The sequence below is a fragment of the Aulonocara sp. 'chitande type north' Nkhata Bay genome, linkage group LG3, assembly GCF_057382095.1.
Source record: "Aulonocara sp. 'chitande type north' Nkhata Bay isolate Kocher_YH1m ecotype deep benthic linkage group LG3, A_spYH_male_GT1.1, whole genome shotgun sequence".
Lineage (NCBI taxonomy): Eukaryota > Metazoa > Chordata > Actinopteri > Cichliformes > Cichlidae > Aulonocara > Aulonocara sp. 'chitande type north' Nkhata Bay.
Window position 1 is genome coordinate 46488779 of NC_141346.1, and position 22741 is coordinate 46511519.

A 22741-nucleotide genomic window follows, 5' to 3' on the forward strand; every position below is an offset into this window, starting at 1 on the left:
TATCATGAGGCTTTTATCAATGCCTGAAGGCAAGCATGTAATGATTGCACTGAATATAATCCCCTTCATACAGTTCTACACTGTGCACAGTCCACTATAATTTATTAACATTTCAGTGTGATAATGAGCTTTTCCTCATGTTATTGTTGGAATCAATTCATAATTTTACAAAACATGAGCATAAACTCGGACTATTTCCCACAACGTCTCCCTCTCCTTACCCCAAACCCCTGCAGATGGCTGCCCCTCCATAATCCTGGTCCTGCTGGAGGTTTCTTCCTGTTAAAAGGGAGTTTTTCCTTCCTCCCGTTGCCAATTGCTTGCTCATAGGGAGTAGTCTGATTGTTGACGTTATGCATCTGTTATTAACGGGTCGTTATCTTACAATGTAAAGCACTTTGAGGCAACTGTTGTTGTGATTTGACGCTATATACAAACAATTGAATTGAATCAACCAAAAGCAAAACCCAAACACGGAACAAACAGATATAAACATTCAAACACAAATGTGTGAAAGGAGGAGCTAGGGTGGAGGTGGGTTGCAAAGAGGCTTGCAGATGCACAATGAGATTTACCAACTGGATGAGTAAAGGTTCCATGTTCTAAAACGTCTACGTAAAAGGAAGGAGAGGTGACTTCTAAATGTTCTGCATGCTCCAAAAAGGCTTAACTCTACTTTTCCTTAATATGTGAACAGGTTCCAAAACCAAAGACCAAGCTTAAGGCTTTTAGTTGGAAAAAGTAGATTTTCAAGAGGAACATGAGATTATACTTTGTTTCCTCATGGAGGCCATACAGATTCCAGCACTTAGAAGCATTTGTTTCTACATACAGCTCAGCTCCAAAAAAAGCTTAAACCTCATCTTCCCTTTTACAAATGTGCCTGCAGGATGATCCCCAAAACAAATGAAAGCATCATACGTTCATGATTTTCCGAATCAATCATTAGTAGCTCTCTCATTGCAGAGATTGATGGCAGAGTAAAACTGAAGCCTGTGGAATCATCCCTAACAGAGTTTAATTCAGCAGAAAGACACAAGACACAACAATATTTCTCTCATACCTGTCTGAGGCTCTGGGCTATTATCCAAAATTATAATAAATTGCAGATTTTTTAATATTCCTCCACTGAATAATATAGGACTAGATTTGTGAAAAATATGTCGAGAAAGTAAGATGAAGGCAATAAGGAGCACATTACTCATGCTATGAAGGGGACTAAATGTTTTTTTAAAAAGAGAGAGAAATCTTACATATTCCACTTTATTTAATGTGCTCTATACAAACATGAGCCTCCCTTTGCTTTGTGCCCACATTTTAAAAGTTAATAACTGTCACATCCACATGTGCTGTTCTAACAATATTTAAATGCTTTGTATTTTGTTTAAAACTCACACTGTAGTGTGCTACTTTAGGTTTTACATTTGGTTTCAATTTGAGTTTAAGTGCCCTCCTGGTGTTTCATTTTCTATCTACAGAGCTTTATTACTGCACCCACTTACTACATTACTAGCATTTATATGGTTGCGCTGCACTTTGTTAGGTTGGTGTGCAAGTGCAAGATAAGACAATTTATGTTCTTCTTACCAATTACTGCCCATTAAATCACACAGCTGGAACTGCTGGAAAACGGAATCCGCCTGATAGATACTGGTTTGTTTTTACTAGAGAACCTGGCTTTGCCTCTAGCTCCCAATCCTGGACTCATTAGTACTGAGTGGTGAGGCTGACTGTAAACTCTGGTTCCCTCTGGTGGCACATCTGCTAAACATGCACATCAAAGAGAACATTTTTTACATAGGTTCAACTGTAAAACCACATTAAAAATGTGAGCTTATCGCAGAGAACAGTTATGGGCTTTTTAATGGACTGGAACTACTCACAGTGGTGTAAACATACAAATAATGTACAATAATAACTGTTCTCTGTGTTTATTATGTTGACAGATTCTCTGGTACACAAAACCATTGTAATAAAAGCTACACAATGTAATAAAAAACACACATAAACAAAACACATTATATCTAAAAGCCGTGTCATGGCAGCTTGAATGCCAGTGATTAAGCATCTTTATGTATTTTTTTCCCCAAACACAGTACTGTGTTCGTTCGACTCCAAGAAATCATGTTTTATAATGCAGCCAAGCACATCAGAGCACTCGCTTAGCAAATATTATTAGGATGCAAATACATTTCCTCTCCATTCACTATAGACCAGAGTAGTTTCCTCTGTAGATAGATAGATAGATAAGATAGATGAGATAGATGAGATAGATAAGATAGATAGGATAGATAGGATAGATAGGATAGATAGGATAGATAGATAGCATTAATAAATAACATGTGCACTTTTGTTCTTCTTTTAGCTGCTGCCTTCAGGGGTCGCTACAGCGCCTATCTGCACCATTCACCATCTCTAGCATCCTCCTCTGTCACACCAACCCTCTCCATGTCCTCCTTCACTACATCCCTGTGGTCTTCCTCTTTTCCTCATAACTGGCAGCTCTGTCTTCAACATCCTTTGAGCAGTATACCCACTATCCCTCCTCTGTACATGTCCAAACTAACTCAGTCTTGCCTCTCGAACTTTGTCTCCAAACTGCTCAACCTGAGCTGTTCCTCTGATGAACTCGTTCCAAATCCTGTCAATGAAAACCTTAACATCTTCAGCTCTGCTTCCGTCTTTCTGTTTGTGCCGCTGTCTCCAAATCATACATCATACATCTTTCTGTCTCTTACGCATCATCAGTTGCTCTGGATGGTTGATGCCAGGTATTTAAACTTACCTGCCTTCACCAGCACTTCCTGTCTCCCTCTTATTCACACATGTATTCTCTCTTGCTTCAATAAACAACATGTACACTGTAAATCTTATAATCTTGGGACACAGTCTGCCAACCCAGCAGGTGAGACCTGTGGCATGAGGGGTGCACTGTGTTCAATGAAGGTGAGAGCATACATTATTCCATCCAACACATGAAAATAATTTGTCCTCCTGAAGTCTAAGAGTCTAATTTACACACGGTAATGGCTATGGCAGCATGTACTGGCAGTGTGTTTACAGAGTCACAGCTGATGAAAGCCACACCTTCAGCAGCAGCCATGTAAATGGCTGCCCTTGTCAGCTGTCACGTCCCACTGCACTGGTGACACACCGCTGTCACTCACTGTCACACCACTGAAGAGAGGCACAGACACTGAAAAGAGCCATTTGGGTCTGGCTGTGTTGCGAGTCTATTTTTATCCAAAAACCATCAAGTGGGAGAGTGCCACAGAGTAATAATCAGCTCTACAAATTCCTGATATATTTCCTGGTTTATTGTTGGCTTGGTTTTGGAGAGAGCATGTCAAGTTAAAAAAAATCAAGTCCTTTGTTTTGGTTGGACCTTTGAAAAGGCACTCATACGGGACACTTCTTTGCTTTTATGACAATAATTTTCATAGCAGACTTTTAGTAGAGGGTGTATGGAATCATCCGATTTCAAAGTGCTTTAATTTAGCAGCTGTTGAAGGGTAACGATTGAAACATGTTAGAAAGAGCAGCTTACACATAAGTAGCATTACAAGAGCAGCAGCTGCAGTAAGCGTGGACACAAAAATATGGGATGAGTTTGACTATCTACCTGCTGGTTTTAAAGTTATTTTAAAGTCATATCCCTGAATTTGATTTTTGGTGACATAAATCATCTCCACGTTTCTTTAACAAACCTAAAAATACATTCTTTCTTCTGATTGGTTGAGTTCAGTATCGACCACAAACAAACTGCATGGGACATAAATGGGATTTTCTCACAGTCCCACGTGTGAATGTGACTGTTGCTGTTGGCGTGCTTCAACCGGGTGTTCGTGTCATGAAAAACATGGAGGGAACATTAAAAGTACAAGTGGAACGAGCAAGTGCTTTTAATTTTGAATTGTCAAACGTTGGCAAACATTGGTCCAACACTGGCAACCGACTGCTTTTATCCTGGCTGGTCTGAAGATGTTTGCCTTTCGCAGCCATAAGGCAAACAGCTTGGCAGCCTGTACAGTAAGTGGAGCTCATAAACAACAGGTGGTCTTCTGTGCCGGAGAGACCCAGCTCCTCAATATTAGATTCACACTTTGGTGGGAAAGATTCAGCATGGCACCTTGACAAATCTCCAGTGGGCGAGGGTTCAATCATTGTTCCCTCCTAAGCCAGGAGAAAGCGAACACCAAAAACAAAATGAATCATGAAGCAAAGGCATCTTTGAGAGTAGCCGCAACCAACAAGAAAAATTCAGATGAATATAAATCACTGCTTTTCTACTTCAGTACCTGAATTAGTGAAAACCTTTCATCCTTAAAATGACAAAGAACAGGATTTCATCTGGATTTGAACCCTTTACGTTTCCAGCTAATGAGAGAAAAGCAAATGTCACTGTGGCAGTTTAAAGCCCCAACTATAAATTCCAGGTTCTCAGCACCAGAATGAAATCCAGTCCTCATCATCATCATCTCTCTCTCTGTCTCTCTCTCTCTCATTTGGATAAATAAGTTAAACGACCCACAGATGATGCAGGCTTTCACGCCCAATTAAATTTAATTTCAATTTAATAAACAAACCATCAAAGTGGAGGCGCAAATGTCAAGAACCCACAAAGACTACCGGGTGTAAAATGAAATCCTAAAATTACACTGAGACGCAATGAAAAGGAATACAGTCAAATTATAATATTTGGATGTGTGTGATGTGTGAGTCATCACGACTGTTAAACCAATTAGCGGCAAAGTCAGGTGACTCAGAGAGATGCAACATATTCAATTAAAATAGCTTGAAGGGCGGACGCAGAGGCTGTCGAGGACTTCCGTTTGACGAGCAACAGACAACAAAGTTGACCTTATAAAGTCCACAGAGCACAATCACACAGCGAGGAGACAGTAACATCCATCTGAGCCTCTAATGCTCACACTCAGCCTGTAGCATTAGGTCTATTTTCAAGACATTTGCAAAAGGAGTCAGACTTGTATTGTATATTGCTCAGTGTCCACTATCACACGTTTTAACCATCAAAACACAAACATGTCAACATTTTTAAAATCTATGTAAGAGGACCTCCACTGTTGCACAGCAGGTAGTCTTACTGTAATAAACTACACTCTGCTTTTACAAACTTTCAGCAACAAGTGGTTGAATGCCAGGACAGAAATGATTTAGCTGTTCCCTTACCATCATAGCCAGATTCCAACAAACCAAACTGCTCCAGCACCTTAACGAACAGGACCACAACTACGAGCACGGCGATCATTTCCAGTCCCTCCAAGTTCATAGTCAACATGTCGGACAGGTCATAGGGTGCCCATGGCCAACGATGCAGAGCTCAGTGTTCAGCACTGTCAGCAGGCCATTTAACTCCACTTAAGAGCCCTGCATCTCTGGCTCTGATGAGAAACCGGCACAAGTCGGGGAGGGAGGAAGGGGGAGAAGAAGCACGTGGAAAAGAAAGGGGGGGGTAGAGTGGCAACGCTAAAGATGAGGGGGCGTGAGGAAATGGAAAAAGAGGCAAGGAGGGAAGGGCGAGGAGAAGGGATGAACCTGATCGTTGTGACAAAGATAAATAACAGACAGAAGGGTAAAAGAATGAGGAGAGACGGTGAGCCACCAGTTGCTGTGGGATGTGAAGCACTGATTACGTTTAGGTGTGCTCACATTTTTATACACTTTTTCTTGCTAATGCACGAGAGACAATCGTTACCTGTCAACATAATCCTAATTTTACACACAAACACGATGGATGGCTAATTTAATCATTAACACTCATTTCTATAAGCTTCAACAATAGACTACATACAAAAAAGGTAGGTTGCTTTGCTCTGTTCTGTTTTGAAGGCTGAACTATTTACCAGCTAATGCTAGCTAGCATTATCAGGCTGCAACCGTCAACTGTGGTTGTGTTGCACAGACAAATATCAATACTAGTGCAGACCTTGTAAAAGGTTCCAGTAACACAAGTCAAGAAGTCTCAAATCACTGACTTCAGTGTCTCTGCAGACAGTGACACTGTCACTGACACCCAGTCAAAGTGGCCATAACCTAATTCTCACAGTTTGAAATGTTGGGTTACAAAGGAGATTAACCCTGCATGTAATTTCTCACACAGAGTCGCCCGATTGTTGGGGTTTCGCTCCATTATTGTAGTGTCTTTACTTAAAACACTATGAGGTGACCATTGTTGTGATTTGGCACCATATAAATAAAACTGAATTTAATTAAAAATTTAGAGTTTTTGTGGATTAGTTACTGTTAGTTACTTTCATGCTCTTGTTTTTTTTTTTTTTTACAAGTCTCTTTAACATGTTTCCCAGCCATCCCCAGTGTTTCCCCTCATGCAGAGTTGATTTGTATATTTGTGTGTGTAATACTTTCATTTGTCTATTACTTCCTGTTTTGGCAGTCATCTGTTTCCTGTGTCTTGTATTTACTCATTATTCTCATTGGTTTCACTTGCTTCTTGTTACCCTTCTGTGCCCAGTCCCCTGATTAAACCGTTGTGTAAACCATAAATAGTTCTTTGTCTCTGTGGTTGTGTACCTGCCACATGTGTTTGCTCTCATCGTGTGCCTCTGGCTATAGTTTGCTTTTCCATTTTGGACTTTGTTTTTCACTTTGCCCTTTGGATTTCATGTTTTCCTTTATGGACTTTTGCAACAGCCTAATTAAACGTCTTGCCTTTTGTATAACCCCGCCTGCCTTTCGTGTCTGTGTTTTGGGTCCTCGACTTTTACACAGTCTGCATAATCTGCAGATTGTGACAGAAGGTCTTGACCTTTCTTAAATGCCACTTACGAAAAAGATAGCATGATAGAACGATGAACACGGCCACAGTGTGCTTCGCTTTCTAACCCATGCTGCAATCATTTATGCGACTGTCTTTAATAGACAAAACTTTTCTATAAGTATCGAATTTGCGCGATTTTACTCTTTTTTCCCTTTCCCTGAACAAATTAATTCAGTAGTTTAATAATTAATTATAAAGGACTATCCAAAACACCTGTGTAAATTAGAGGTGATATCAGGCTTAATCAAGGCATTGACAAATCACAAATACTTGCCACAATCGAGTGAAATGTGATACTGACAAGCTCAACTAATCAAAAGCAGGAAAAGCAGGTTCAAAACTCAAAATCAGCTTAACCCAGAGTGATTGTCTGAAAATCATGGCAAATCGCTCTAGTGATTGTCTTGACAGAAGAAGACTGCAAATCACTCAAGTGATGATGTGAAAATGTTTTCCGTCTTTTCTTTTTTTCAAACTCTGTTAAGGAACTAATAGCATCGTTGATTGAGGCGAGACACCAGAGAAAGATGGCAGGAGGACTGATGAGTGTAAAATGTCAGCTCGTGAAAAAAACAACAAAAAAAACAACATGTGTCTGACCTCCCCGTCACCTAGACTTTAAATAAAGAGCAAAACTATAAGGGACGGATGATAAGCGAGAGGTCAGGGAGAAAGACAACACTGCAGATGAGAGGGCTTTGAGGTTTCTGACTGCGGTCAGCAGTCGATGAGGTCAGAGTAAAGTAATCATCTGGTGTCTCCTGATTCTCTCAGTTCATAGTTGTTGATATTGTTTGTATCGTTTCCCTATTTATCAATATACGATATTACTTATTAATCCAGAAAACAGCCCAATTCCTTCACTAACGGTGAGTGAATTCCACAATTCATAGTGTGACCTGAATGTGTTTTTAAAATAGGTCATGCAAACTTAGGGCATCAAGCTGCTAAAAACTGATGAAAGGAGCAAGCAGCTTCTGTCAGATTTTCAAGATGAGCCAAAAAGTGAAATAGTTCTTTCCATTCAGAGCAATAGTCACAACTGCCTGGTGCAGAACCGCAGAAATATGATCCTGCCTAGGCACTTTTTGCATGTTTAATTAGGAAAAAAAGTGACATGGTAGTTTATAATTAAAAGCTGCTCCAGAGATAAGGTCCCTTACACACCCTCTCATGGATGGGAGTGATCATTTCCACATTTAATCTTCGCAGCCCGTTGGCTCAAATGAATTGTTAGGACGCTGTTTTGCCATGGAAACAACCGCTCTCTGCTGCGCATGCTATTGGGCAGCTCGTTTATCCCACTATCACTTACTTTCCTTTATTTGTGGCAGCTGGGTAAGAGCCAAATATAGCTCCCAGGTCTTGTGTGTTTGTGTGTGTATGTATGTGTGTGCACTAGCATGCTGTCTCTGGACATGAGAGGACTGGTAACTGTGTAGCTTTCAGAGAAAAGGGATTGTAAAATTGGTGAAAAGAAGGTGTGACAGAAGCCTCAGTGACAAAAGCTGTACCCCGACATGAAGAAAAAGAAAGTGTTTTAATCTGGAATTCAATAAGATTTTGCTCCTTTTTTTGTTCTTTCAAATACTAATATCAGACCACAACCTAATCGCAAAGATTATGCCTCCACTTCTCAGCATCTCAGCTCTCCAATCACCTCAAAAACGTTGCTCAGGGTGTAATCAAGGCCCTCGGCTAATGGTAATGAAAATAATCAAGGTCTGTGCGTGTCATCAGCACACAGTGTGCGGGATCAATCAGTGTATGATTGGTGATGAAGGTAATTGCCACTGCAGAGGATTGTGCTGTGTTGGATGGAGCATGCACTGTACTGTAGGGGGCAGAGGGCGTCTGCAGCACCTGCAAACTGACAAAACCGCTACAGGAGAAATACACGGAGCATCACATGAGCAGTGCATCAGTCTAAAGCCATAAAAAGGCAGTGAGCCGTACCCGCTGGGAATTGTGATAATTATAATTACAACATTACACAAACAGGGAAAAATGATTTAGTGCTGATATTTGAAAACAAAGCTGAATTCCTTTATGCCTGCGCAGATTCTTCCTGGAAAACAGTCACATGTTATTATTAAAGGAATACTGATTCTATTTTAGTTTATTCCTGGTGTCGATCAATCTTGACATGTCTCATGTGTGAAAATACCAACACATAGGAAATCTTGGGCGTAACAAATAGATATTGATGACTTTTGAATAAAATATATTACACTCCTTAATATAGTGCCATACTGCAATATATACACTCCCTAGACACTTTGTTCTTGCTAATACCCGATTGGACCTCCTTTTGCTTTCAGAACTAGCTTAATTTTTCATGGCACACATTCAACAAGGTGTTGGAAACATTCCTGGAAGATTTTGGTCCACATTAACACGATAGCATCACACAGTTGATGCAGATTTATTGGCTTCACCTCCATGATGTGAATCTCTTGTTCCTCCACATTCCAAAGGAGCCCTATTGGACTGAGATCTGGCGACCAGAGATGGGCAGTAATGCATAATCCAATTACTTTTTTCAAGTAACGAGTAAAGTAAGGGATTACTATTGCAAAAACGGTAATTAGATTGCCGTTACTTTCCCGTAGGAACGCTGCGTTACTGCGTTACTAAAACCGTGATTTTTTGCAAAAATGTCTCACGACAGTGACGTAAGCGAGTGCGCCGTTCGTGACAACAGCTGTGTGCAGATCAACAGTGGATCATATATCGAGTGTGGGAGAGAGTATGAGCGTGCAGCGTTTAAAGCGTGGAAGTACTGACCTTATTTTGAGTTTGATTCCACAAAAAGTGACAAAAACATTAGCGTCCATCGTGCGTGGGAAGAAAACTTATTTTTACAGCGAAAAAAAAACCCTAAACTTCCAAGCAAGCACCGAGTGCGCAACGATGTAACGGGAAACTCACAGAGAAACTCGCGGATTCTTCCACTGACCGCGGCACACCTGCACCAGGGTAAACCTCCGCCTACCCTACTCCTGCTTTACAGGTGAAAATAGAGCAAAAGCACCGCTGAGTCTTTGACTTTATTTATTTTCTGCTGTATTTTACTTGCATCTTTTTGAAAGAGTGAGTGTAGACACACAAGAAAAATTATTTTATGTGCTGGAATGTGCAGAAAATAGGTTTAAATGTTAAACTAATTTCTTCCAGTCAGAGAATGTTGCATATAATTAAATTTTTGCTTGATGCATAAAGTTAAAAGATTAAAACTAATAAAACAAGTTTTAAAAAGAGACTTTTCCATTTGATTACATTTTGTATGATGGATTATGTAGAAAAAGTAGAATTGGGCTGAAAGATCTATCGCTTTATCACCTCTTCAGGTTGTAAATCGTGTTTTTAAAAAGTAACTAAGTAACTAAGTAATTAATTACTTTTGAAAATAAGTAATCAGTAAAGTAACGGGATTACTTTTTTGGGGAAGTAATCAATAATTAGTTACTGATTACTTTTTTCAAGTAACTTGACCAACACTGCTGGCGACTGTGGAGGCCGCTTGAGCACAACTCATTTGAGCTCATGTTCACGAAACCAGTTTGAGATGATATGAACTTTGTGACATGGCACGCTATCCTGCTGTTAACAGCTATCAGAATGAGGTTATATAGGCCTGGTCATAGTCAGCAATAGTACTCAGGTAGCTGTGGGATTTAAATATGCTTAGTTGGAGTCAAAGTGTGCCAAGAAAATTTCCCCCACACCATTACACCGCCATCAACCTGAATCTTTGATACAAGTCAGGATGGACACATGTGCTCATGCTGTTTACACCTCATTGTGACCCTGCTATTCAAATGTCACAGCAGAAAATCAATACTCATCAGACCAGATTCTTTTATCTTGTATTGTCCAATTATGGTGAGCCTATGTGAAATAAAGCCTTGGTTTCCTGTTAATAGCTAACAGGAGTGGCACTCAGCGTGGTGTCCTGCTGCTGTAGCCATCTGCTTCAAGCCTAGATGTATTGTGTGTTCAGAGATGCTCTTCTGCAGTGGTTGTTTGATTTACTAATTTCTTCTCTGAAGTTTCTAATAATCAAAGGCAAATCTATGAGCACAACGTAGTGCAGATATATCTGAAGAACAAAACAAACTCAACCATTCTGCTTGTGCACATTTGCTCAGCAAGACATTAGGCATTCAAATAGTCTATTTAAGCTAATGTGATCACAACTGTGATCAGTGGACCTGCAGGTATAGCCCCCCTCTTAACATAAATGCAGTGGGGGGAAGAAACGTGCTTTCCTTACGTTAAATTAAGTTAAAATTGAATTCCCATCTGCAGACAAAGCAGAGCGCTGCAACATGGCATTAAAACAAATTAATGTCTTCCATTTGTTTGGAAAAATTACACAAGAAGGCCCCAGTGGCCTGTAACCTTCAAAGAATATGGTTAATTGCAAACTGATGTGATTTGGATCCCAATAATGAGATGGGTTGTGCAGTCAAAGTTGTAGTTGAAGACATTTTCTTTCTCATGTGTTTCAAAAGAACACAGTCAAATCAAAGGTCTCTTTTTTTGTTTTGTTCTGCCAATATTACTGGAAAATCAGGCACTTTTATTCTGGACAGGTCTGAAATGATCAATGAAGCTAATATATAATAAGACATATCAGTATCATCTACCTGAACTGCTTCAACACATGCTTAAAATTGATTTGTTTGTGCTCAGCGCTGTTTAGATTTGCACTATTGAGCAAGCAGAACTTGGCAGAAGATAAGTTGCCTATATCTGCTGGCATTTTCACTACTTTGAGGTTTTAGCCAATGGCAATCTGACAGGGCCACATTTTAACATTCTGAATCATCACTGAGCTTCTGTTTTTTCCCTCTTCCATCTTACTGCAAGAAGCTTGTTTGTTTGGACCTGCTGCCATCAGGTGGAAGAAGCAAGAATCAGCCGGTCAAAGCCCATTAAAGTGGTAACAAAGCAAAGCACAACGAGGCTTTTCCTCCAGACACTGTCATTGCCTCTATATAATTTTAACATGCCCCAAAGAGGATTTGGGCCTTTCCCTAAAATAAAATCAACAGGATGGCAATAAAAATATTTGTAATAAAATTTTCCAATGGTATTTCATTTATTCTACTTATGAAACTGTGCTTTCTCATGCAGCCAGCCCCGCAGCAGGCCCATTTTGAGCCAGGAAAAACCCTGTTGCAGCCACTGGCTCTGAAATCATCTCTCATATTGTGAATTTTAATGCTTGATAGTCTATTGCCAAAAAAGGGCATGGCACTGTATTTTGTGGCAAGTCATGCTTTTCTCTTCACCATCATGGGGACCTGTGATGAATCTGAATACTTGTAAATGCAAAATGCCGTTTTTCATAAATGAAACAGACACAGTCACATCTCTAACTATACTTCAACATTTTGGCTTTGGATCATTGCCTCTCTGTCGTCTTATCCTACCTTTCAACAAACAGTACAAAGTGTTATGCATTATTATGGCGACAAATTAAGTATTGATCAAACCAGCGCTGCACCCAGGAGTGGCAGCAAGCACCTGCGGTTGCTCTACAGATGTCAGTAGGAACTGCCGTTGTCCCACTGCTAGCCACGTCACTCCGCATTCAGGCTAAGCCTATTTTCCTGCACCTGCTGAGCTCCTCCGAGCAGGAAGCTATTCATTAATCCAGTTCTAAGTGAACCCTCTTAATACTGGTCACCATGCCCTGTGGGAACCGAGTGATTAATATCAGCGAACAAACTGCTGCACCGAGTACCACGCCACGGCAGGAAACGCAAAACAAGCTCGCAGCCCAAAGCCCACCGGTGTGGCTTCACTTTTCAATTTAAATGCTAATTTAGCGAGCAGCAAAACCAATACTGTATAATGACGGGGTGACTTTGAAAAGGACTGAGATTACGCGCTGCTGATAACATAAGAAAGAAAAGAGAAATCCAAAGGGAACTAGAGACTCCATAGGTGACCCTCCTCCTCATTTACTCCTGCAAGAGTAGCTGAGGGTACATTTGCATATCAGAGAATATGGATAGCTCTGTCTTTTACATGCCACATGGCTTAATGAGAAGCAGTGCCACTTTTCAGATATCATTCTGAGATAATCTTCCCAGGGAGACGGTATAGATTCATCCAAAAAGTGCAGGCTAGGCCTTACTTCATAAAGATGTTAACAAAGGGAATGTCAAGTCTTTTCTGAAGGTCTGCTTTTCACTCAGAATAATTCACAGAGACAATACATTCCAGAACTACATATTAACTGACTCCTTAGGGGATGTCTCATTAGCTTTCACTTAGTACTGTGATACTCATCAATGGACTAAAGAACCATGTGCATACCGAATGTTCTCTCTATTCTCTGTCACATTGTGACATCACCTAGCACTTCTGAACACGACGAGCAGCTCTGTGAAAAATGGTGCATGTGGCAGATGGGTTGGAAAAAAAAGATAATGAGATTCACTCAAAGTGCTTTTGGCACACAGTCCATTTTACAGTGATTTGCCTTTGACTCAGAGACTCTATGAATACAGTAAAAACAGTTCCCGCAGGTCTTTTTGAGACGGAGGAAGACGGGCACTGCTCAGATATGACTTTAATTAAACCAATTTCCAAACTGGTGCTCGAGCTAATAGAGTTTAGTTTAAATATGTTTCTTTGTTGCCAGTGTGCTCAGCAGAACCTGAAGGATTGGTTAAACACAAAGTTACAGTTTACAAGAAAAAAATAAAAGAAATAAAAATGTGTTTTTCCTATAATCATACGGGGCTGTGAGCAAACATGGTGATCGGTGGCACGGCTGCCCCTTAAAATGACATCTGCTGTCCCTGTGGTCGGCCAAAGTAGCCACTCAGTTCTGTAAACACCAGAAGGCCTGGGAGGAGAGGGGGCCAGCGACAAGAAGGATACTGGATATCTCTGTCGCCCTTTGTGTAAATGTCACAGGAAAGTACGAGAACATGAACCATCACTTGTTAGTTTAGACTGCGTGGTGCTATTAGTCCACAAAAAACAGAAAGAAAAAAAATCAGACTGCTAGTTCAGGATGTTTTGAACAAATTTCAGTGCGGTAGCTTGAGTCATACTGCGGTTAATGTTTTGCCGTTTCCATTTGAAGGGCTCTACCTCTGAGTGTACCTAGCTACTCCTACACAAACTCTACTCGCAGAGGCTCCCAACAACAGAAACAGGCGAGGGATTTAAATGACATCGAACACAAGGCCAAACACATCAGCGAACAACACCATAATGAGACTGGAACGTCTATTATCTTTGAAACATTTCAAACACTGTGGGGAGATTCAAAAGTGGTCCAGGTGCATGTTTGAAAAGGAGCTGGAGGCCAGACTACTTCCTGTGACTACTTACTGGACCATCAGCTCTTATCATGCCGATGAGTGGAGCTATGAAAATTAATGGAAAATACTAAAGTGGGTAGTGTAATAGCACCGAGGTCTCTCGGACAGAGCATCTTTTTTATGTTGTCTTTATATAAAGACCTTCTATGGTATGAATCAGTATGTTGCATGATTTGAGGAAACAGAAATGTCAGCAGTGGAACTGGTTTCAGCTGGATTTGCAGAATAAACAAAGGGTTTAAAAGGGTTTGCTTTGTTCGATTATGTAAGAGCCGTAGTTTTGTTTTTCACTTTCTTTCTGAAGGAGGCATCCATTATTCTTTTCTCTTTTTTCAGTTTGCTGATCAACAACTGAAAGTCCACAGAACAGAACAGCAGCAAATATTAAGGATGCACATTTGTGAAACTCTGGATACCAGTATTTAAAATTAAAATCTGCTCAGTGCCAATACTGATTTTGTTTTTCCAGGTTTTGGTTGAAATTTGTTTCTTAGTTTCTCAACATTTGGTGTGACATACAGTACTAGTAAAGTATTGGCTGCTAACAATGGTAAATGACATCTTATTTATACATCATGCTGATGTAACGATACTAATGTATTGCTATACTGTTGTACATCTACCAAATATTCGTTTTCCAGAAGCAAAACAAATTATTCTATTAGAATACAAATACTAATCACTTGATAAACTAATTAAGAGATCAATACACAACTTCCCAGAACATTTAAGCATGTTAGAAAGGACCTGTCAAGCTTCCTCGCATAAATAACAGTTAGATTTTTTTTTTTAAAAACTTCTGATGAATATTTTTTATTTTTTAATAAAAGAAAATAGCCTGAAGAAGAAGTGTGTGTTAAGCAGCATGTTCATATACTCCAACTAATTCTGACAATAAGGACAGTTAACAGGCTGCTCTTCAAGGTTCATTGTTGTAAAAGATGCCGCTACAGTCTGAGAGGCTAATGCCGAAATGCTTTGAATTTGCAATTTTCCTAATGGCCAGAAGGGGGGGTTCCTTCTCTGGCTGCAAAAAGATCTGCTCACTTGATCCATAACTTTAGTAGAATTCCTGATAAGTGTCTCAGTCGCTAGTTTCTTTTTCAATATGACATGATGTTAATTTTAAAATTTACAGCCCCAATTTGAGTCTAAACCGATGACGGCACGTGTGTGGTACGTGATGGTATGGTATGTATATGAACAGGTTAACTGTGAATCATAGATTGTTACAAAATGAGTAGGTTTGTGTAACTACATTGCAGCACAAACATTTCTGTGTCTTACAGATGGATCGCCAACTGATGAGGACGTGTTAAGAGATTCACTGACTGAATAGCCAAGGACATGAATTGGATGATTTCCAGTGCTCAGGCCTGACCGGTGACCAGCTGTCAACCTCACATACAATATATAATTATGTACCAGTCTGTTTTACGCACATGCACAGCGGGGCAGGCTAATACTCGCACCCAGACTCACTGCCACACGTTAGCAGCTGTTCGCTGTGAGTGAGGACAAGTGTTTTTAAAAGTAAACCACAAGGAGACCACCATGAAAAAGTATTTAGCAACAAACCTAAGGAGAAACTTAAACAACATTTACCAAGCTGAACATTTTAAAGACACTAATAAAGGAAAAGCGGATAACGCTAAAGCTAGCAAGAGCACAGAGCTAGCCACGAGCTAGCAAGCTCAGTATTAGCAAATAATCAAAGAACGCACAAGGAAAATTGTGGAAAAAGTGAATTTATAAACAGTTATAATCTTGGAAAATCAATTACGATCAGAAAAGGTCAGTATCATCTGTTAAATCTGAAATCAGTGCATCTGTATTTGCAACCAACCTAGGAAGTTAATTTGTAAGCAGTTAACTGCTCAGTTAGCCAATTAGAACCGATTTTACCAACACAGCAAGCTAAGAGTGTGAAAACCCATTTAACTGCTGTCTGACACCATGAATCCACTCTTTCATAATAATTTTATATTCTACGTTTATCATCACAGTCTACTAACAACCATCATCGACAGGCACAGCAGTCTATTTTGAAAAATCTCAGCTCTGTGTTAATTTCCAAAAGCTATAAACACTGTATACATGTACAGCAAGCATATGGCACAATATATGCAAGAAATCTCCTGCAAGATTGTGTGTATCTGGATCCCATGTTCTCCTTTCTAGGTCTCTATAAAATGTGCTTACAGAGCACACTCTGTGATCTATTGCTTGAGAGAGTTACATAGAGCCCCTCATTCATTTTGCTTTCAAGCCCTCCAACAATACCCAAGTGAAATATGACTTTCTATACTTTACATGTCATCCATTCTGTCTCTCTCCCACTACACCACTAAATATAACCTCTGTCAGTTATTGTCCACTGGCCACCCACTGAATATTTCATTGTTCTTTAATAAAGACTGGACTTCCTTTTGTTTTGTTACAGTGACAAGCTGTGACGGTGACGCTGATCAGCACATTATTGGAGGGATACGACGTTGTAACACAAGCTTGTGCGACTGCGTTGGCAGGGAGTCGCATGTGGCATGCTGTGTGTGTGTGTGTGTGTGTGTGTGTGTGTGTGGGTGTGTCTGTGTGCTGTCACGGTAAAATCAATACCGGGTGAAAAGCAAATGAAAAACTCGAGCAAGTTTGTGGAGTTCAGCCTCAAACGTTTACTGAAATGCGGCGAATTTCGAGTCAATTTCATGGACTGCTGGTGTGGCACCGTGAATTCATTTGAGATTAAAAGGAAAACACAAGATTAACAGGAAACTTCCACAACACACACACACATATGCACAAACACACACCATCTGTATGAAATACATCATACAGTGAAAGAGTAATCATTACTTTACTGGTTGGGCAATTAGTTTCGTTATTTACAGATCTTCAGTCTTGCGTACCTGTCTTGCGTCTTTGTTTTGGCTGAAGAGAGAAGATGACCATTAAAGCTCCCATGATGCCCTCTAGACTTTCTCGCTTAGTGATCTAGAAGTCCTGCTAGATTTCGCACACTTTCCCTCCCACAACTGGGTCGGCTTGAGAGTGAAAACGGAGGGAAAAAAATCCAGTGATATGCTGGGATCCTCACATTAGGAGAAAATAAAGTAAAATCTGGTCTCCGGTCCAAACTTCTCCTTTATATTCACCGTGTTAGGTGGGCTGTACGTAGAGCAGAGTGGGAGTAAAACATGCGTGCCTCTGTTGAGTTTTGAATTTTGACGCGCACGCTCTGCAGACCCCCTCCCTCCTCTAGTGTTCCCACTATGAAGTGAGAGCTTGCTGGCTGATCTCTGCACTGCAAAAGCTACTTTGTACCACTTGAGCACCTAGATTAATTGAGCGCTATGAGAGAAAGGCAGAAGCATGCTGTGGAGAGTGTTTGCCGCCGCTCTTTTCAACAGACCTTTCCTCACACGGGGAGGGTAAAGCTGGAGGGAGGCGAGAGAGCTCATACTGTAGATAGCCATTTTTCCTCGCTAGCTGCCTTTTAACTACATCTCCTGCTGGGAATGGGAGGAGAAAACCACGCTGTGTCCACGGCAGTAAGTTAGAGCTGATCTCTCAGGCTGGTGGCTGGTGTAAATATTTAAATTATGTGCAACGTTGCTTGTGCATAATTTAAAGTCTTCTCGTTGCAAATGCTGACACCCATTTTATAGATTAATGACAGAGCAGTTTTAATGTAACGTAGCCCAACTACTACAACCGAGGTATAGCAGAAAACTCTCTTTTATGAGAGATAACAGCATGGTATGTATATAAGAATGGTTTCTGATGCAATACTGATTCAGTACTCATAACACTGAATAAAGTCTCCTACTTCCATGCCTTTATCCACCCTGAAAAATAAAGTAATTGCCTCTTCAGCACTGATCCTGCACCCGCTTACGTGGCAGAGTCAGGCTGACTTCGTGGCAGATCTTCAGGATTACGGAGACGGTCAACAGGTCAGAAAAACGCTGAGGCCCACATCTCTTTTATTCTCATCCTTTGCTTGGAACATGTGAAAAAAAATACAGCAGAGATGCTTTGCCTGATGTGACACATCAAAAGAGGAAAATAGAATGAAAAATACTTCCGCTCCCTATGCCACCCACACGCAATTCATTTCATGAACTGTGTGACAGCAGTCCAATTCAGGAAAAAAAAAGAAAGAACAGCCAACCACAGCAATCAAGTACCAATTTGCACCCACTCCATTAACCTGCTTCCTGCCTGCTGTGTGTTCTTTGTTGCTCAGAGGCCTCTTTCAGACAGAAGTTAAAGTGCAGTTTAACTTCCACCTTTAGCAAACGCACTCTCAAAACCAAGTATTTATGTAATCTACACAAAAAGAAACAGACAAATGAGTGTCTGTAGCTAATCTGAGGTTCAAGGACTTTTAAATCACCAACGCAGAGTCCATTTCTTTAGTAAATGTTCTCCTGAAGGAATCTGACCAGCATTTACTGCAGCATTAGATTACCAACCACCTCCCTATTTCATACTCAGCAAAAGCATTTATGCTATTTGTCATGCTATATTTTCCTCCACTGGGGTCAGGGAACAGCGATTTTAAACAGGCTCAGCATTACTGTGGCTACATACAGTACGATAACTTACTGCCTTCATTTAACTTCATTAATATGACCATTTTCAGACAACCACAGCACCCACTGGATGCTTACCACTGCAGTGTTTGACAGTTAAAGTGGAAACATTATGCTTATTTCCACCTTCGTGTTTTTATCCTTGAACTCTACTAATGTGGTTTTGTATGATTCTCAGTTGACAATAACTGTTATTTATCTGGTTGCTCCTTGCAAACAGCATATTTGAACAGCAGATGGGCGGGGCTTCTGTTCCTGAGACAGCCATAAACAGTATATCCCCTCATCATACAGATCCAGGAGTAGCAGTCATAAACCGAGCGTTTAAAGAGCCTGATTATTAGAGAACACGAGCGTTCGGCTCATAAAGATTATTTGTGCATTCACTGACCTCATAATTTGAAATGCTGGAATATATGCATGTATAATGTGTGTGAATGAAAGCTAGTTAACAAAGTAAAATTGCATTATAGTAAAGTATAGACACCCAATATGAACTCTATCTTCAAACCCAGTTTGAAGATTGGTCCAAACCAGCTGAGCATGGCTCTTCAAAGGGTATCCTAATTATGTTGGAGCAGTAATGACTTTTCATTAAATTGGACACTCCAGAGAATAGGATGAAATAATCAAATGTCTCTGGGGTGAATCATCCCCGCATATGCTGAGGCATATTCCACACCACTTGAGGAAAACAATCTAAAAACAATCTGATTAGCTACATGGGTTTGGAGAGAGAAAGTGCAATAGCAGCATAAGTGCTTCGTAACTGGAACGAAGTTGGAATTTGAAGTTTACAGAGCTCTCTGGTAACAACGAGGCCTGGTCAAATCCAAGGACTACTGTTCAAAACAGCACGCAATCCCCCTGTAACTTCAAGAAATCAACACTTCACCATCTAAAGCAGGCAGGTGCTCTGCTGCCTACACGCACACACGTTTGATATGGTTCTCCTGTTGCTTTTCTTTCCTTCTTCCCTGCTTCCTTCCTCCCGTTGTTTCCTGTTGATCAAACTGTGCATATAGAGCGCTTCGTTAAAAGAAATCCTGGAAGGCTGTAGGTGTTTGTGACTCAGCACAGGCTGGCGAGCCATAGCCTCACTATCTTCTGAACTAAGGGTGGGAAAAGGCAAATGCAAATTGCACTTGAGCCGTAGCTGCAGGAAGCTTGCAAACAGTAACTGAAGCGAGATGAGAGCGATGAATCAGACAGGTTGAGGTCTGAAGAGGTGGCTGCAGGTGGACCAAAACAGGAGGTGCGTGCAACCCATCAACACAGCGTGCACAGAATAAATGAAATACCAGAGGGAACCTGACTGAAACTCAGCTCCAAACATTTTTAAAAAAGGTTATGATGGGGGTTTTTTTTGGCCTTTTTGTACAGATTAGGTAACTGGTAAAAAATGGTGCAATGCGCTGTGAATGAAAGTGTCTGAAAGCAGCGGTGAAAGGGTAGAGCACGTTTGATTTAGTATCATTTGATCTAGTTTAAAAAACTCCAAAGTCTATTAATGCTCCTGATTCATTCAAATGATATCACTCTACTAAGTCAGTTTAAATCAGTTCCATTATTTTTTTTACAATTTTATTTATATAGTGCCAAATCACAACAGCAGTCATCTTAAGGCTTTACATTGTAAGGTAGAGAAGCTCCACAATAACACAGACAAACCTTACCAATCTAATGGCCGACTTTAATGAAGCCCTTGACGACAATGGGAAGGAAAAACACCCTTTTACAGGAAGAAACCTCCAGCAGAACTACGCCATCTACCTCTACCAGTACACACTTAAAGTAGGGGGAGGGGCCAGTCGCAAGTCTTTTATGGTAAATGTAGTAAGCTCAAATATGTACAGCTTTGGAACGTGTTGTACTTGGAAAAAGGGTCATAAACACGTACAATATATTAAGTGAATTCTCTGCTTACTGAACTCCATGAACTGTGGAGCTCACACTTCATGGAGTTCATTCTTGCTTTATCCATTGAAGGTTCCCATACAATGCATTTAAACGAGATGTACTCAAAGAAAGACAGCAGCACTTTGACTACTGCAGTTTTATCGGTTAATTTTAAGTACTGATGAATGTGTTGGAACAGCTTCTCACTCCCGACCCGTAATATACTGACAATGTGTCACGTCTCGAGGCGTTCCATGGCAGCGCAAAAGGTGACCTTCCGCGTTCCTATGATACGCGCCGGATTGTGGATGAAATCGAATAGAATGACGCTCCAGCGGTAACACAGGTTCCAACCGTGTATTCCAGCACTAACCATAGCCTTATCCCTAATCTTAACCACCCCGTTAATCGTGTTAGATAGTGTTTTCCAAAGCAATCTAAGTAAAATAAACGCACATGTGTAGATTATTTCTAAACAGTTCTCACGTGTCTCCATTTTTTGGAACTTGTAATATAGGGACGTGTTGGATGGCTGAAAGCGTACCTAGCGTAAAATGTTACGCTTTGGGAGTGAGAACGTGTTGGTTGGAAATGTCTTCATGGACATTTTGTATGTTGCATTTTATTACCAAGAGTGAGCGCTATGTTTTCTTTTCTTCAAGCTAAAAACATGCAACTGTTTGAAATCTGCAACATGCATCAACAGAATTACACAATTACTCGATGTTTCCACCACATCTCAGATCTAATTAGCTGCATATTTCTTGTAAACACAACATGTACTGGGGATAAACATTAGGCAATATTTGCTGGTGTACTGATAATACAGAAGATTTACAGTGGGTCTTTGCTGATTTTATGAGAGACTTATTCGTGCTCTGTCAATGTTTAAGCAGCCGTATCTAAGCCACTGGAGTTTTTAGACCAAGTGCAATTTGCACAGAATAATTTGTCAACAATCATAATAATGAAGTTAATATTAAGGACACAATGTCAATTATTCACTTGGTCCACCATCGGTTTAGACTGATGGCTGGATCAGCTCCTCTAACTTTACTCGAGTTTGGACATTATTGGAATAAATAATGTATGCAGGTGTAGTTTTATTTCTGGCCATGATGTAATACTGATGAGAAAACCAGAGAACAAAACTATACTTATTTATCATTGTTTAATTTGTGCTAGGCTTTTCTATCGCTTAAGGAATGAATGTGAGAAAGTAAGAGACTCATCACTTTTACATTGTGTTTAATTAAAACTAAACTATTTTTAAAAAATGTTCTTTTCACTGTGTTAATAAAAAACCTACACACTGGATCTCATACAGCTTTAAACTAGTTTAATTCAGCAGCTGTGGCTGCTTTTACCTCCTGAGCCACAGCCATCCAAATGCTATGCAATATGTATTACTTTTGCTATGGCTCAGTTTTCACATCGTCCACTAAGTGGCAGCAAAACTGTGCAAGTTAGACAAAGCCAACATTTACTATACACTGCTCACTTTTTTAAAATGTTATCAGTGCCAGAAACAGGACAAACTCGATAAGCATCGTTCATCACATCTCACAGTAAGATATTTTCAAGCCTTTTTCCCTTGATTAGGACATAAGTTGCAGTACTATGAGTTCTAGTCCTCCATCAGTCCTTGTTATACATGCATAAAGAGAGAGAGTCATAAAATTAACTGCTGGCATACCATTAGTGTTGGCCGTATATCATTAAATTAGAAAAACATTTAAAAAAACAGAAATAGGGGAGAGAAAAAAGTGGACTTAGAAGTATAATCAGCTTGTTTGATGAATTCTATAATTCTATATATTTATATATATTAGAAACTTTCAAAAATCAAAGTGAAAGAGCATCTTCTATGAAACAAACACAGCCATGACCTCAGTGAGGCTTTTCTTTTTGTGCCACCATCAGTTGCATGCATGAAATTAGACACTAGAGGGCGCAATTGATCTTGAAAACTAAGAGCACCACACAGTCCAAATACATACATGGAAGGGAAATCATTTCTCGTGATCTTTACAATAATGTCACATTATCTTGCTAAAAGCAAGCACACCGTGCTCCCACTTCTTCTCTCTAAACAT

The 22741-nt window shown here is 40.2% G+C and overlaps 1 protein-coding gene across 6 annotated transcripts in view; it reads right to left on the minus strand.

Moving 5' to 3' along the window:
• kcnip4a (potassium voltage-gated channel interacting protein 4a) overlaps nt 1-22741 on the minus strand; it is a 175499-nt gene that overhangs the window by 65617 nt on the left and 87141 nt on the right. Inside the window, exon 1 of one of the 6 annotated variants that reach the window (XM_086283526.1) lies at nt 17058-17477. The exons of the other annotated variants lie outside the window; for them this stretch is intronic. Within the exon in view, the coding sequence (XP_086139652.1) occupies nt 17058-17112 (55 nt within the window). The 5' untranslated portion in view covers nt 17113-17477. Of the gene's footprint in view, nt 1-17057; nt 17478-22741 lie in introns of those variants that run through there. 6 annotated transcript variants of the gene reach the window in all.